The 17,803-nt window shown below is 41.0% G+C and overlaps 1 protein-coding gene across 10 annotated transcripts in view; it reads left to right on the forward strand.

Moving 5' to 3' along the window:
• Window positions 1-17,803, forward strand: part of PARD3 (par-3 family cell polarity regulator) — a 669,864-nt gene that overhangs the window by 99,501 nt on the left and 552,560 nt on the right. For all 10 annotated transcript variants that reach the window (XM_058297689.2, XM_071215434.1, XM_058297690.2 and 7 more), the window contains exon 2: window positions 4,075-4,176. In XM_058297689.2, the coding sequence (XP_058153672.1) occupies window positions 4,075-4,176 (102 nt within the window). The remainder of the gene's footprint in view (window positions 1-4,074; window positions 4,177-17,803) is intronic.

The raw sequence follows: 17,803 nt of genomic DNA on the forward strand, positions 1-17,803 counted from the left end.
TCAAGCAATTGTTGGCTATGTGGCTGGTTTCTGGTTTTGTACTATCATTAAATCTGATTTAATGTGTCTATCCTGACCATGTATCTTTAGCACACTTTTAGTTACAGGGTCAATGGGTATGTACAGTTTTAAGCATGTTGATGCGTAGTACCAAATTCCACCTCCCTGGTCCCCCTACCCTTTCTGTGTGAAAAGTTAGAACCCAGGAGCAGTATCGGAGAATGACGGCTTCCATATACCCTCATGAATTCTGGGGCAATGCACTTGTTTGAAATTAGCCCATTTTGTGGGTTTTTCATAGATGTAGTTTATCATTTTGAGGAATTTCCCTTCTATTCCTACTTTTCTAAGTATTTTTACTTAGACTGAGAGTACTGGATTTTGTCAGATTCCTTTTCTGCATCAACTGAGATGATCCTGTGGTATTTTTCCTTTGTTCTTTAATGTGGTATATGCCGTTATTTGATTTTCTTAAATTGATCCACCCTTGCATTACTAATGATAAATCCCACTTGATTGTGGTGTATTTTACTTTGCATTTCCTATTGGATTTGACTTATTAGTATTTTGCTGATGATTTTTGCATCTATATTCATTAGGGATATTGGTGTGTAATTTTCTTTTCTGATTGTTTCTTTATCTGTTTTGGTGTGAAGGTAATGTTAGCCTCATAGAAAGAATTAAGGAGTGTTTCTTCCTCTTTGATTTTTTTGGAAGACTTTGAACAGATTGGTGTCAATTCTTGGAATCTTTGATAAAATTCCTCTGTGAAGCCATCTGGTCCTGGACTTTGCTTTGGGAGTGTTTTGGTGAACGAGTCTCTTTAATAGTTGTTGGTTTGTTGAGATCATCTAATTCTTCCGGAGTCACTGAAGGTTGTCTGTTTCTAGTAGTTTGTCCATTTCATCTAGGTTATCTAATTTGTTGGCATACATTTGCTTATGGAATCCTCTTATCCTTTTTATTTCTTTGGGATTAGTATCTCCCCATTCATTTTTTTTTTTTTTAAGATTTTTTTTTTCTCTTCCCCTTCCGCCCCCCCCCCCCGCTCCCCATTGTCTGTTGTCTTTGTCCATTCACTGTGTGCTCTTCTGTGTCTGCTTGCATTCTTGTCAGTGACACCAGGAATCTATGTCTCTTTTTGTTGTGTCATCTTGCTCCATCAGCTCTCTGTATATGCAGCACCGCTCCTGGGCGGGTTGAGCTTTGTTCGCACGGGGCAGCTCTCCTTGCGGGATGCACTGCTTGCGTGTGGGCTCCCCTACATGCGGGACACCCTTGTGTGGCATGGCACTCCTTGTGTGCAGCAGCATTGTGCGTGGGCCAGCTCGCTGCATGGGCCAGGAGGCCCTGGGTTTGAACCCTGGACTTCCTATATCGTAGGCGGATGCTCTATTAGTTGAGCCACATCTGCTTCCCTCCCCATTCATTTCTGACTTTAGTAATTTGTATCCTTCCCGTTTTTTCATTGTCAGTCTGGATAAAGGAACGTAGATTTTATTGATCTTTTTGAAGAACCAACTTTTGGTTTCATTGATTCACTCTATTGTTTCTTCTATTCTCTATTTTATCTCTGCTCTAATCATTGTTATTTCCTTCCATCTGCTCACTTTGGGTTTAGATTACTCTTCTTTTTATAGATCCTGCAGTTCTGGTATTAGGTCTCAGATTTTAGTTCTTTCTGCTTTTTAAATGTAGGCATATAGAGCTATAAATTTACCTTTCAGTACTGCCTTTGCTGCATCCCATAAGTTTTGGTGTATTATGTTTTCATTTTCATTCACCTCTAGATATTTCCTAATTTCCCTTGTGATTTTTTTCTTTGAACAATTGGTTGTTTAATTTCCATATAATTGTGAATTTTCCATTTCTCCTTCTGAACTGATTTCTTTAAATTTTTTTTTCAAATCATCCCTTTTTTTTTAAAGATTATTTATTTCTCCCCTTCCCTCCATTATCTGCTCTCTGTGTCCATTGTCTGTGTGTTCTTCTATGTCTGTCTGTCTTCTCGTTAGGCGGCCATGGGAACCGATCCTGGGACCTTCCAGAGTGGGAGAGAGGTGATCATTCTTGCACCACCTCAGCTCCCTGGTCTGCATCTCTTATTATCTCTCCTCTGTATCTCTTTTCGTTGTGTCATCTTGCTGCACCAGCTCTCCACATGGGCCAGCACTCCTACGCCGGGCAGCACTCCTGCACGGGACAGCACTCTGAGTGGGCCTGCACTCCCTGTGGGCCAGCTTGCCTTCACTAGGGGGCCCTGGGTAACCAACCCTGGATCTCCTGTATGGTAGATGGGAGCCCAATTGCTTGAGCCACATCTGCTTCCCCTTCTGTACTGATTTCTAGCTTCAGTCCATTGTGGTTAGAGATGATATGTTGTATAATTTCAAGATTTCTGAATTTATTGAGACTTGTTTTGTGACCTAACATATATTCTACCCTAGAGAGTGATCCATCTGTACTAGAGAAGAATCCTTTCAGATTTGTCAATATTTATCTCATATATTTTGAGGTGGTGCCATTAGGTGCATATATATATATGTTCTCTTTCTCTCTCTATATATATATATATTTAAATAAAGAGTTACAAGATTGTTGATCTACATTTTCCCTTATAACTCTTTTTGACTAAAAAAGTCTGTTTTATCTGAGATTAGTATAGCTACTCTGGCTCTCTTTTGGTTAGTATTTGCATGATATATATTTTTTTATCCTTTCACTTTCACTCTACTTGTGTCTTTGAATATAAGGTAATTCTCCTACAAATAGCATATCATTATGCCATGGATTTTTTATCCTTTCTACCAGCATCTGCCTTTTGAGTCAGTAGTTTAAACCATTTACATTTAATGTAACTATCAACTCTGCAGTGTTACCTTCTGTCATTTTGCCTTAAAAAAAAAACAAACACTTTATTTCAACTTAAAAAACTGACAAAAGGCAGCTTAACAACTTATGGAAGCATTACTTTGAAAAATACTGTCCTATTTAATCCTGACAGTAAACTTCATTGTTTCTCCAGGGACTGCACAATATAGTAATCAGTAGTAGATGAAATTTGTGGTTAAAAACATAAATGCACGAATGTTTCTCTATTATTACAAGGTGTTAAAAAATGATGATAAATGGGAACACCACAACTAATGTAACATAGCTTATAGTTAACAGTAATATTGTTATATTTTTGTCGGAAAGGTATGGAAGGTACTATATCAATCCTAATGGTAAAAAAAAAATTTGGATTTAGTTTTATGAGATGTGAATATGATGAAGCTTTTTTTACTTTCCATATTCTTTCTAACAAGGAGACCTTGGTCATGTCATTTAACAAATCTATTCATTTATTCATCATTTGGAACTACAGAAACAACTGAATTTGCTATCAGGATTAAATAAGCTAAATATGCCTGGACAAAAAAAAATTTGTTTTTAAAGTAATGCTTCCATAATTTGTTAAGCTGCTTTTTGTTATTTTATTTTTTGAACGTGAAATATAGTTACCTGTGCATGTAATTTTGCTTTTACAAAAGTAGGCTCAAACTGCACATATAGTTCTGAGTTTCCTTTGATCATGATGCCCTTGCCAGCATCCTTCAGGGCCTGTTTGTGGGGAGCACTTTTGCCCCAGGCTGAGCCACTTACTTTTTGCAGATAGGCTGTGACATGAGTTTTTCAGACATACAATTTATGCTGCTTGCTTAGTAGAATATTTCTATAGATTGCATTAAGAGGATTAATAAGTACTTTGCATTGGACAGTGGGAAAGCCAGTATGCTTTAGAGAAATCAATATTTTTTTGGTGCATTGAGTTTTTCTGTATTTTGCAGTTCCTATCGTTATAATATAAAAGCCTCTGAGCCAGAGGGAAAGAGTATGCAGAAGTAACTCCGTCATAAGAGAAAAGGGAAATTGACTGAATACCAAAGATAGGAAGCTCTCTGAATTTTTAATCAATTACAATATTGTCTATGTGGTCGATTTCCCTTTATGGGCGGAAAGTTAGCACAGTTTAAAATTGTCAAATTCCTTTTTGGTGATGCTCACTTGCGCTGTTTTTCTTCTTTTGTATAGGATCCAAACTACTGGATTCAGGTGCATCGATTGGAACATGGAGATGGAGGAATACTGGATCTTGATGACATTCTCTGCGATGTAGCAGATGATAAAGACAGAGTGAGTTCAAGTCTGGGGCATAGCTCCTCTAAATGTGTTTTGAGGGTTCTGGGGGTGGGAGGGAGAAGATGGGGGTAGGTAGGTGTACTTCCTTCTGGTTTTAGACACACATACTTTGAAGAATGTTTGGGCCGTCCACTCTAGTATGTTTTGTTTTATAGTAAGGATTGCGACTCTTACTGCCTTGAACTCCAGGGGAAAGTATAGATACTGGAGAATGATTTCTGTTTTAACACGACAGCTTTTAAATTGGCACTATCTTAAAAATGGCGCTGTGCCTTTTTTTCTTTCTTCCTTTTTTTTTTTCTTTCCTTTAACCAAACATAATGTCTTTCTCGACAACTCAGTGGTCATTGGGTTCATTGTACTGCAGGTGCTACATAAAGGGCCCTGCGCGCCCACCCTGGCGCTCGCCCAGATGGTCTGTTCCAACAGCTGGGCCTGTATGGCGGGTCTCCCCTGCCTCCACGTTAACAAACAAGTAAAGACGATCTCTCTGGAGGTTTTCTTGGATCACAGAAAACCATCATTTTCTCCATTGTTGCTCGCAGTGTGTGTTCACACCGAGGCACCATTCTCAGTGTCGTCTGATGTTTGGCTCAGTTGACATGGCAGTTCCCAGGCCCTTGAGCCTTAGCTTGGACCCACCCCTTCGGTCTGCCCTCTGAAGGGAGGGGAGGAGGCAGGGAGGTAGATGGGAGGATTCTCAACCATTTGAGCATCTGTGACGGGATGCTGTGGCTCTGCGGGATGCTGTGGCTCTGCTGTGGCTCTGCGTAGGGTCGTCAGCAAGTTCTTTATGGTAATGAAATGACCAGGCTTGATCAGGCATAGTGAGAGCCCTTTGGCCACAGTCATTTGCATCTGACTTGTAAAGAAATTGCCCGAGGGCTCACGGCCACCTACAGACTTGTATCCTCCTTGCCGCATTGAGGGATCAACGTCTAAAACGTCACAGATCACAGCATGGAAACCAGAGTGGGGCTGGAGGAGGTGATAGTTCTGGGCTCCCGGCGTCCTTGTGAGGGGTCTGCAACCTCTGGTCCTCCGCCTCGTCCTCCCAGTGCTCATCTCACCCGTGAGCCAGGAGAGCAGCTGTTGTGGATGGTCACTCGTGCATTCCTGACAGTTAGCGTCCTGCCTGGCTCATCGGTGACACTTGTGTTTTCTTGAAATCTCATTGAAAAGGAGCATGTCCAGATACCAAATAGTGTATAAATTCAGAGATACTTGATTCACCAGCACCTGCCACGGTGAAATTTGTCCCATTTATCTTCTGTGGGTCAGTGGCACATTGTCAGAAAAAATACAGAACAGTGTGTGATTTACTGCTACTTCTCTTGGTACCATTTTCGGGCTTTTTAGTGAGCTAGGGATAGGGTGACTCCTAGATCCTTTTCCTGAAATCCACATGAAGGGTACAATCTAGAGACTTAGATACAGTGAATTTATTGCATGGTTCAGCTCCATAGATTGGAGAGACTACAGAAATGGAACAATTAAATGTATTTCCCAGCCCTAATATTATAGGGCGATGAAATAATGTTGTATGTATTTTTGGAGGGGAGTACTGGCGATTGAACCCGGGACCTCATATATGCGAAACAGGTGCTCAACCACTGAGCTACACCGGCTCCACATAATGTTGTATTGATCTTTCAATGTTTTCCTCTTTTCTCCCTCTTCCTTAATTGAAGTGCAGATGCTTTTGTTGTTTTTCCCTTCTATAAAAATAATACAGCTTATAAAGCAACATTGGAAAACACGGAACATTTAAAGAAGAAAATAATCGCCTGCTAATTGCATTGTTGTCCCAAAAGACCACTGCTGTCATTTTGGTGAGCTGTGCATTGTGACCTGAAACCCGCCCCCCTTTTCTTTTCATTCAGATATTTTCACATCCTTTTTTCTTTTAATAAAGAAGCTCGAATAATAACCTGCTCTTCTTCCTTTGAGTTGATCATAAATATATGCCTGTCCATCAACCATTGCTGTGCCAACACAGCTGCATAGAAATTGGGTTTTTGTCAATTTTTGTATTCTACTGTACTGATTTGGTATAAACTGCACACCTTAGTCAGTGGGCGTTTTCTGTGCTCTGAGGAGTGTTGATGAGTGCTTCCTTTTTTTTTTTTTTGAGGGACTGGGGCTGGGGCTGGGGCTGGGGATTGAACCCTAGATCTCATATGTGGGAAACTGATGCTCAACCTCTGAGCCACCCAGCTTCCCTGAGTTGGTTTTTTCATTTGTTTGCCTGTAGTTTTTTTTTTTATTTTTATTTTTAGGAGGCCCTGGAAACTCCCAAGGAAGAAGAAGGCTCTCAACCCCTTGAGCCACATCTGCCCCTTCTGTTTCCTTTTTAGTCGTGTACAGACTTTGGATTTCTTCTTATTGGGAGCATCCTGCTTTGCCCTTGGCTTGTGTCCGTCTTTCAGTAGAGGGACTTTAGAATCTGGGTTATAAGATGGCCTCTGGGATCTGCCTGGCTCTCGTGTCTGTCGTGGAATAACCTGTTGTGGAAGTTGGGTAGGATTTATGGGGCTGGGTGTAGTCGAAAGGCTCCTTAGGACACTGCACTAAATGGGCTTACTTAAGGTTAGCATGACATAGTGATGCCTTCCTGGAGGATGGATTCAGCTTGCTGTTTTTCATCCTTGATCCCTGCACCCCCTGAAGGCATATATACCATTGAGAGGGAGTATTATTTGAGGAGGTAGAATATTGAGATGTAGATGCTGAGCAATGTGATTAAAAAAAAAAAAATCTTTTGAAGTTTACTGAGACTTATTTTATAGCCCAGCTTATGACCTTTATGGTGAACATTCCATGTGTGCTTGAAAATAATATGTGCTCTGCAGTTGTTGGATTTTTTATTCTCTAAAGATCAGTTAAGTTAAAGAGGTTGATTTTATTGTTGAGATCTTTGGGGTAATTTGTTACTGAAATGGAAATACACTTTTTAAAATTATTACATCACACATAAAAACCAAGGCAAATATGTATAATCTTCTAAAATAGATGCGTATTGAAATCATAGGATACCTAACAAACTGTGTTTTAGATATTATATTCTTGAGAGAAGTTGACAATGATACATTTACATTTACCATAATCTTTTAAAGATTTTTTATTTATTTGCCTCCCCCCTTCCCCCCTAGCCTGCTCTCTGTGTCCATTTGCTGTGTGTTCTTCTGTGTCTGCTTGCATTCTGTCTGCGGCATCGGGAATCTGTCTTTTTTTGTTGTTGCATCATCTTGTTGTGTCAGCTCTCCATGTGTGTGGCGCCACTCCTGGGCAGACTGCACTTTCTTCACTTGGGGCGGCTCTCCTTGTAGGGCACACTCCTTGCGCATGGGGCTCCCCTACATGGGGGCACCCCTGCATGGCTTGGCACTCCTTGTGCACATCAGCACTGCGCGTGGACCAGCTTACCACGTGGGTCAGGAGGCCCTGGGTTTGAACCCTGGGCCTCCCATATGGTAGGTGGATGCTCTGTCAGTTGAACCACATCCGCTTCCCAAGTTACATTATCTTGAATGAACTTTCTAAAGTTCCCATTTTGCTTGCTTGCTTATTTATTTATTTATTTTTAGGAGGTACTGGGGATTGAACCTGGGACCTCATACATGGGAAGCAGGTGCTCAACCACTGAGCTACATCTGCTCCCCAGCCCATTTTAAGGTTTTAACTGCAAATATATATATAGTTAATAATCCAGAATAGCAACACCCAGATTCAATGGTGCTGTCCGATGCATTATTCACACTGAGCCATTATGTGATAGAGTTGTATGGCTCTTTTCCATGGCTCTGAAATTCGATTCTGATTTAATCATCCTGGAGTGTTTTCAACTATTTTTGGCCGTGACTCTGAGTAAGGCTCTTGACACCTGTTTTGCTTTTAGGTTTAACAGAGCAGTACAGATTACCTGCACAACAACAGAAATTCCTCTAAAAAATGTCCTGTTTTGTGAAAATCCCCTACATGCATATTTAAAATGCAAACCTACACCTAGGTGGGGCCAGGACACCTATGTTTGAAAATCTCCTCCAGGTGGTATTTAGATTTAGAAACCTTGGAAATCCATGGCTTTAAAAGCCCTGACTTCAGTTTCTGTAATGGGGAAAGTTCTCTCAGACTTTTATTTTGTACCGGTCATGAGTTTTGAAATTGTGAAAAATTCTTTTTTTTGTGTGTGTGGGAAATTAGGATTGAGGTAGTATTTCAAATGATGGCAAAAGCAAACTGAAGTTAAGTAATGAGCCATGCTTTTGCACATTTATCCTTTAATTATTGAAGCTCAACATATGGCACTGAGAAAGTCGTCTTTTAGTACTGGTGTCTATACAACTCTAATATCCTGAATTTATGCAAATTTGTTCACAATGGTCCTGGCGTGGGTTGTCTTGGGTTTTTTGGAGTAAGTTTGATTTTCCAAGATAAAGAATATTCTGTTTCTACTTTGTTTGTCCCTTCCCTACATTGCTGCTTTCTAATAAGGAAACAGAGAATTAGCTACGCACCCTATCGTGAGGTCTTATTTACGTTTAGTATTTAATTCTCAATTTTCCCAGTTGACATTTTGTTTAATTATGGAAAACTCAGATGGTCTACATGTTGTCACCGGCGTCATGAGAGCTGTGGCAATGAGTCGGTCTATGTGAACTTTCCTCAGTGCCGAGCTCTAGTTTAATTTATCTGGATTTGTTCCTTGTTTTGGTCCTCATTATTTTCATGAGCCTTCACTCAGGTTTCATAAATGGGTCACTGCTTTCATTTCCTCTGTGTACTATAGTAGTTTAGACATTTGCAAAAATATTATCCCAGAATAAAAGTATTCGGGAATCACTTCCTGTTGCATACCAGTCATCTGATACTGAGTTTAAAGGGCGACACCAAAGCTCTCACAACTCAACAAGTACTTCGAGTACACTTTTGTGCATTTTTTCTCTTAGTCAATTCTTTATCTTTTTATGTATGTGGTGTTGAAAGTGACTTAAGATATGGTATGAGCATTTCCTTTGTCATACCTTGATGTAATTTTGTTATGACCTAAGAATGATACATGCATGTCCTATTTTAATGGTGAACTTGTAAAGTGTCTTACACTATTTGTTTCCGACCCTGTGTGGAGAAAGGGTTGAAGGAAATGCTCTTTAAATTCATTTTTCAGAGTTTGTATGTTTAGACTGGGGTCCAGAAATTAGGTGAAGGATTGTTGTGGAAATTCGACTGCTGCTGGTTGGACTGTTTATCAAAGAAACTCTGGTTCTCCTGGGGGCAGTTGGTCAAGTTTCCTTAGAAGAACCTTAGGAAAAATAACTTTTTAAAATTTATTAGGACTGTGGGCAAGCAGCAACCTCTATGTGTTGGGGAAAAGCTACAACAAAGACATGTATCACAGATTTTTATCATTTCTCCCTATTAGCTTCTAAATCTATAGACTGATGCTGTTTTTGTGCCTCTTATGTTAATAAAATTACTGCCCCATCAGATGTTTTATTTTACTATTTTTGAAATGTGCTGTAATGAATTTTGCTGTTGAAGTATATCTGTGGCAGAGCTTTCAGGTAAGAAACATGCTTTAATTTTAAAGTTCGCAATTTTCTTCTTTGAGTTAAAAAATTTTTTTAAATTAATGTCTAAATCTTTACTTTTTGGGGGATGATATCATAAAAACATAATGTCCAGCAAAGTGATGGTACAGTTATATCCTTCTTTATTTGTGGAAAATATCTGTATGTATGTGTGTGTATTTGAAAAATTGTTAAGATTCTAGCAGTTATGTGGAGATAAGCACTTTGTGATTTCTTTGTTGTGGGTAGTCAGTCTGTACAGTTTGTAGATCAGAATGCAGAACACATTTTTGTATCTGGAATAAGAATTGTTCAAATGAGCTTATTTGGTGACATCAAAGTGGAAATTTTTAAAAAAGATTTATTTATTACCACCACCCCACCACCCTCCCCCAGTTGTTTTGTGCTCATTGTCTGCTCGTCTTCTCTTTAGGAGGCACTGGGAACCAATCCGGGGACCTCCGATGTGTGAGAGAGGTGCTTAATCGCTTGAGCCACTCAGCTCCCTGGTTTGTTGTGTCTCTCGTTGTCTTTCTTCTGTGTCTCTTTGTTGAGTCATCTTGTTGTGTCAGCTTGCCTTCACCAGGAGGCCCCGGGAACCGAACCTGGGACCTCCCATGTGCTAGCTGGAAGCCCGATCATTTAAGCCACATCTGCTTCCCTCAAAATGGAATTTTTAAAGCATTAATAAACCCTGTTCTGTTAAGGAATGGATTGTTACTTAAATTTAGATGAGAGTTAACAGTTTATTATTGACAGAAATCTAATTTTAATTTCTTTAAAGGTTTTTATTCTCTCCCTATTTCATGCATGGCCATGTATGTGCCTGATAGGAGAAAATTTTGAGATTTAAATTCCTTTGTCAAGAAATATAACAGATGAGGAGGTATGGAGTGTTGCAGTATGTGATAGTTTTATTTTTTGGATGTCCACACCCTGGGAGTAGGAGTGGGTTGAGGAGTTCCTGTGCTTTCTTTTCCATCCATTTTTTAAAAAAGCTAATTTCTTGTTGAGAATGTGGTCCATAGGTCCATATCCTGAATATGATGCAGCTTTATTGTTTTAAGGGCTTTCCTACAAACTATGGACTGATGTTTCATAATGAGGTGTCTGGTAGAATTTTTTTTTAAAGATTTATTTTATTTATTCCTCCCCCCTTGGTCTGCTCTCTGTGTCCATTCTCTGTGTGTTCTTCTGTGTCCGCTTGCATTCTAGTCAGGTGACACCGGGAATCTGTGTCTCTTTTTGTTGTGTCATCTTGTTGTTTCAGCTCTCCGTGTGTGTGGTACCACTCCTGGGAGTGCTGCACTTTTTTTGCGAGGGGCAGCTCTCCTTGTGGGGCGCACTCCTTGCGCATGGGGCACCCCTATGTGGGGGGAACCCCTGTGTGGCAGGGCACTCCTTGCATGTGGCAGCACTGTGCCGCGGGCCAGCTCCGCACGGGCCAGGAGGCCCTGGGTATCGAACCCTGGACCTTCTATATGGTAGGCAGATGCTCTATCATATCTGCTTCCCTGGTAGAATTTTCAAAGTTCTCCTATTTTATTTAACTCTGAAATAAACAAGATCTTAAAAATGTTGTGAAAAGACAGAAAAGAACTGTTGGAAAATTAATGGATTAGGACCCGTTTTGTGGACTAATGTCAAGGATACTTATTTACTAACATTAGGTAGTGTGCCTTCTGAGAACTGTCAGGCTGTAAAAACAAAAAAATTGAGGTAAGATCTCTGATATTAAACGGGCAACAATTGTAGGTCACACGTATGGAATTCAAGCAAATTATGCTTTAATGAAAAGCAGTGATAATTGAAATGACTACCATGAGTTCATTTCAATTAAGTAGACTGTTTTAGTTACTATACATGTGAAACTAATGAGTTAATTGTTTTACAGATAAAAAGGACATCTTGTTGAATGGAGCTCCTAGAGATATGTGCGTAAATTCCCTGTTAGGATGTGGCATCCTGTACTTTTTTCCAACTTAAAGTGATTGTAGAAGCCACGTGTATTATGTTGTAGAACCTTTTAGAATGCTTTAGAAGCCAGAATTTACAGGGACTATTTTGCTCTGGGCAAATTCTGGCTTCATTTCTACACGTTCTAATGAATTACGATGTTCACCCAGGATGTGTTCCATGCTGGCCAGGTTAATGTTGTGTTTCTTGTTTATTGTTTTGGCTCGCCAGTTGGTGAGTCACAGAATCTATATTCCTTGCTTCTGCTTTAAGTGAAATGGATGCAGCCCAGAGAAGGATGCTTTTAATGCAGGCTGTTGTCGTCTTTCAATCTCAGGGAATAGACATCGTAAAGAAGTAATTCTTTCTGGTGCCAACCCCACCAAAAAAAAATTACACAGAGTACTTGTGAAATAGTTTTCCGTTGCCCAAATCAAAGGAATAATAATAGGTACGTGTACATACATACTCCACTGTCGTCTGATGGCCATTCCAGATTGTGATGAAATGGAACCAATGATTTAAAATCCGTCCTCGATGTTGAACCAAAGCTAAGTCCCTAGATTAGGAAGAGATTTTTTTTTTCCAAACCAGGGTAAATATAATTATTTATTTATTTTCTAAAGATTTATTTATTTTTTATTTATTTCTCAACCCCCCCTGCCCACCCCCCCAGTTGTTGTCTGCTCTCTCTGTCCATTCGCTGTGTGTTCTTCTGTGTCTGCTTATGTTCTTGTCAGCGTCCCCGGGAATCTGTTTCTTCTTTTTTGTTGCGTCATCTTGCTGTGTCAGCTCTCGGTGTGAGCGGCACCATTCCTGGGCAGGCTGCACTTTCTTTCGTGCTGGGCGGCTCTCCTTATGGGGCGCACTCCTTGCGCATGGGGCTCCCCTACGCGGGGGAAACCCCTGAGTGGCACGGCACTCCTTGCACGCATTAGCACTGCACATGGGCCAGCTCCACGTGGGTCAAGGAGGCCCTGGGGTTTGAACCGCGGGCCTCCCATGTGGTAGGCGGATGCCCTATCCATTGGGCCACATCCACTTCCGAAAATATGTAATTTAAAAGACAAACATGTAATCATTTCTCCTTTGACAGATAATAAAACTAATATTTTAGCTAATGTAACAATCGGGCACCGTCTGTTCCAGGCACAGCACTAGTATACAATATTGCACAAAAGTAGGGCATGGTCTCTGCCCTCTTGGGCCTGGCGATCTAGTGTGAGAGTCAAATCGTGTCTCATGATCACACAAGTTAGATGTATAAATACCGACAGAAAGCCATTCTATGGAACAGGAAAGGTTCTATGGGAGATGTTACCTAGAACCCTGACACTCGGTGAAGCAAGATTTGCCGTGGGGGTGGGGGTGGGGGAGACCATCAAGCTGAAACCTGAAGGACAGAAAGGTGAGGTCAAGGAAGGGGAGGGGATTGCCCGGTGAAGAATAATGGGGGGGGGGGGGGGAGGGAGTGGCCGCAGAGAGGCTGCTCAGCAGGTTCTGTGGTGGGAAGAGCGAGACCGATGCAGTCAGGCCAGGGCGGAGAAGGCAGGGAGAAGGTCCGTGTGTGAGCTCTTCAGTATGTAAATCTGGGGGGGCAGCATTCACCAAGGCATTGTGGGATGGGTGGGGACCGGAAGTTCAGTCCTGCCTTCGAGTTTGAGGTGCCCTGGAGATGTCAGTTAGGCAGCTGGATATTTGGGGCTAAGTGCAGGTAAATTTGTGATTCAGGTAAAAATTAGTTAAAATTCAGGTCAAAACGACCAGTGACATTTGATGTAATTTTAGCAGAAAAAATTCTTTGAAAAAATTCTGAAGGGATAGAAGAGTGTCAGTGCCCTTTGAGGGTAGAGTGTGCGATTAACTGGGGATTTTTTAATTTTTAATTTTTAAATTTTCTACCTATTTGCCCATAATTCTACGTCTGCCTAATTCTGATGTAAAGAAAATATCAATCAGTTCTAAAATGTTGCTTTGACTAGAATCATCTTTTTAAAACTGTAGTATGAATCGGAATAGGCCGGTAATTATTTCAGAGTTTCATAGAACCTGGAATTGGAATCATCTGTGTAAGCAGACTTCATTAACTAGATGCCTTGATTAATTGCCTACTAAATGGCTTCATTTTAACTAGAGCTTTAAAACAGGGCAACATTGAGATTAAATGCCAAGTCGAACACTAAATGGCTAATTAATGAATTCAAGGCGATGCATTCCCAACACTGAAAGAGTTTGTGGGTTCTGGCTTCCCCGCGGTTCCTCAGGCTCGTGGTGGGGCGTTGGGAGAGCGGGGACAGTCTGGCAGAGGCGGCGGTGGGATGTCGGTGGAAGGGCCTCGGTGGGGTCTGGCTGCCCTGGGCTGGGGGAGTGGGAACCCTCATGTACGCAGTAGGAGCGCTGATGCGGCCCGAGAGTCTGTTCCTCAGCCTTCCTGGGGGAAGCAGCCAGAACTTTGCTGGCCCACCACTGGAGTGAGTCAGGAAGAGCAGTGAGCGGCAGTCTGTCCCTTGTTGAGTCATGGGAGGAACCTCTGGCTCGGCTCCTTCCTGGAGGTGCTGCACTTGGCTTTGGTGGTACTTCATAAGCTGGGGGCTCTCGTGCAGCGGGGTCAGGGCCCACTGCCTGGGCTGAACACTTGCTTCCCCACTTTTACGTTTTATGAGATTGGGCGAGTGACTTAACCTCTCTGACTTCAGTTTGCCCGCTCGTCAATGGGGCAAAATGACAATGCCTACCTTCTAAGGTGGTTTTTCATTGAAATGTAAACCTGAGAGTTCTTGTGCTTGGCCAAAATAAGTCTCCAGTAAGTGTTTTTAAAAAATTTTTATTCAAGTTAACAGATCACATAGAATGTTACATTAAAAAAAAAAAGAGGTTCCCATATAAAGCACACCCCATCCCACCCCAGTAAGTGTTCACCCCAGTAAGTGTTAATTGCTGTCACTATTTTCAGTCACCATCACCAGATTAGGCTGACAATTCTTTTTTTTTTTTTTAAAGATTTATTTTTTATTTATTTCTACCCCCCCTCTCCCCCGCGTTGTCTGCTCTCTGTGTCCGTTTGCTGTGTGTTCTTCTTTGACCGCTTCTATTCCTTATCAGCACCCGGAATCTGTTTTCTTTGTTGTAGTGTTATCTTGCTGTGTCAGCTCTCCGTGTGTGTGGCATCATTCTTGGGCAGGCTGCATTTTCTTTCGCGCTTTCCTTAGGGGGTGCGCTCCTTGCACGTGGGGCTCCCCCACGCGGGGGACACCCCTGCGTGGCACGGCACTCCTTGCGCGCATCAGCACTGCGCGTGGGCCAGCTGCACACGGGTCAAGGAGGCCCGGGGCTTGAACCTTGGACCTCCCATGTGGTAGACGGACGCCCTGACCACTGGGCCAAGTCCACTTCCCTGACCATTCTTTTAGTATCAGTTTCTAAGAAATTAAAAAGAATAAAACAAACTAGGCTATGTTAGATATTTGTCTTATGAAATGAGTTTCCACCAATAATAATTTTTGTTAATTTTTATGTATTAAGGTTTTTTTTGGTGGTGGGGGGAGATACCAGGGATTAAACCTGGGACCTTGTACATGGGAAGCAAGTCGTCAATCACAGGGCTATACCCACTCCTCATATTTACCAATTTAAAGAGAGCTATTTAGTCATTGATATATAATATGTGCTGAGTAATAGCTGTTGGAAGAAATACATTATTTTCTGCATCCTTAAAGTTTCAGAATTGCCAGTGTATTATGACTATGTATATTCTTAAGAGACAAAAATAAGCTAAGATCTCAATTTTGTAATTTTAGTCGGGAGCAGGCAAAAAGCTGTACTATTAAAACAAAGAGACAAACAAACCCCCCCCTCCAAAAAAAAACCCCACAAAAATGGAGGAAGAGGAAGAGGAAGGTTGATGACTATTGTTTTTTTCCCTTAATATTTTCTAAATAGTTTTGGAGAAGTAATTTTCAATGTTAAACAAGGACATGCCATTCATGGATTCATCATTTGTACCTTCATCCATGAAAGTATAGAAATGGTGTAGATTTTTTTCTCCTGGATTTTATGGAAAAAGAAGAGGAAAACAGAGAAAGCCTCTACCCTTTTATCCTCCTGTAATTCCAGAGTAAGTCAATTAATATATCTTCATATTTAAAAATTCATACTGTACTAGGATATGGTCACACAGTTGTGCCAACCCTGCAAATAAATAACAATGTCTTCATTTAAAGAAGAGAGACCAAATATGCTTCCCAAACTTACAAATCTTTTGTCTGGCCCCAGATAACAAACATTTTAATTACTTGTTGGGCTTGGAAAAGGAGCTGGTTTGGTTGGTAGAAATGCTTAAAAGCCTTATTTTATTTTGCCAGATTTCTGTATTTTCTTGTGTCATTACTTGTGAAGGTGAACTTTGAGATTTGATACTCAGTGCCATGAATAGTCATTGAACTGTCCAACTGTGGAGTGAACTAATCTATTATTTTTTACAAATCAATTTTTTTAAAAAGATTTATTTATTTCTCTCTCCTTTCCCCTACCCCCCGGTTGTCTGTTCTCTGCGTCTGTTTGCTACGTTGTCTTTGTCCGCTCCTGTTGTTGTCAGCGGCACGGGAATCTGTGTTTCTTTTTGTTGCGTTATCTTGCTGTGTCAGCTCTCCATGTGTGCGGCGCCATTCCTGGGCAGGCTGCACTTTCTTTCGCGCTGGGCCGCTCTCCTTACGGGGCTCACTCCTTGTGCGTGGGGCTCCCCTACACGGGGGACACCCCTGCATGGCAGGGCACTCCTTGCGCGCATCAGCACTGCGCATGGGCCAGCTCCACACGGGTCAAGGAGGCCCGGGGTTTGAACCGCGGACCTCCCATGTGGTAGACGGATGCCCTATCCGCTGGGCCAAGTCCGCTTCCCTACAAATCAATTTTATTGATACATATTAATAAAGCATGCACTTCATCCAAAATGCGCAATCAATGGTATTTTGTATAATCACACAGTTGCATGTTCATCACTTCAATCATTGTTTTTAAAAAAAATTTAAACATTTAAAAAAATATTTTAGATTATGTAAATGTTATATAAAAAATATAGGGGATTCCCATATGCCCTACTTCCTAACCCTCCCACACTTTCCCACATTAACAGCCTTCACTTGTTACAATTGATGGAGCATTGCTACTGAGTGTTGGTTATAGTGGTTTTTTAAAAAATTTGTATTTTTAGATGATTACCTTGGTTGCTTTGGGAAGAATTCATTGTTGCTAGCAAGAGAGGGAAAAAAGATCAGTAGAGGATGTCATCCAGTGAAGAGATGATGATGGCTAAGACTAAAATGGAGTTGGGAAAAAATGGAGTTGAGATGTGTTTTGTAGTTAGCATTCTCAGGATTTCAGGCTGCAGGGAATGGGGCAAAGAATGAACTAAAGATGACTTTTAAGACTTTGACTAAAGGAACTGGATGTGGGGAATAGAGAGATTTCATTTTTTGGCTTGTGGAAGACTTAAGGAGTGTTTACAGGGTTTGGAGCTGTCAGGTCTTCTGTTGGGACATTTAGATGATCCGCCCACTAGATGTTAAGTAGGTCATTGGCTATGTAAGTTTGGAACTCAAGGGAGAGGTTAGAGTTGGAGATAAAAATTTGGGAGTCACCACATATAAAGTAACTGGCATTTAAAGGCACATAACAAGTGATAGCATTTCCAAGCGGTAAAAATTCACAACCATTCTAAGCTAATAACCGTTATTGGTTCCTCCAATGGTGTACACCCTGGACTTAATACCAGCCCTTGACCATCTTGGGAAATACTAGTAAATTCTAATTAGGAAATATATTATAACATGGAAATGGAAGTCCTTAAATTTTCCTGCCTCAAAACAGTTGAATTCAGAGTAACAGAATTTAGATTTTGTGAAAAACAACTATATTTGAAATACAAAGACAATGAAGGAAGATTATTCCCCAGAGAGGAGGCAATGGTAATATTATTTCTAATGTATGGAAATTGAACAGAAATTCACATTCAGAAAGCCACTAGCAATTTATAACTGCTTTAACCATTTGAGTTTAGATGGCAAGCACTTGACTGCCACTCAGGAAAGAGGTTATTT

This window comes from Dasypus novemcinctus, chromosome 5 (assembly GCF_030445035.2).
Source record: "Dasypus novemcinctus isolate mDasNov1 chromosome 5, mDasNov1.1.hap2, whole genome shotgun sequence".
NCBI lineage: Eukaryota > Metazoa > Chordata > Mammalia > Cingulata > Dasypodidae > Dasypus > Dasypus novemcinctus.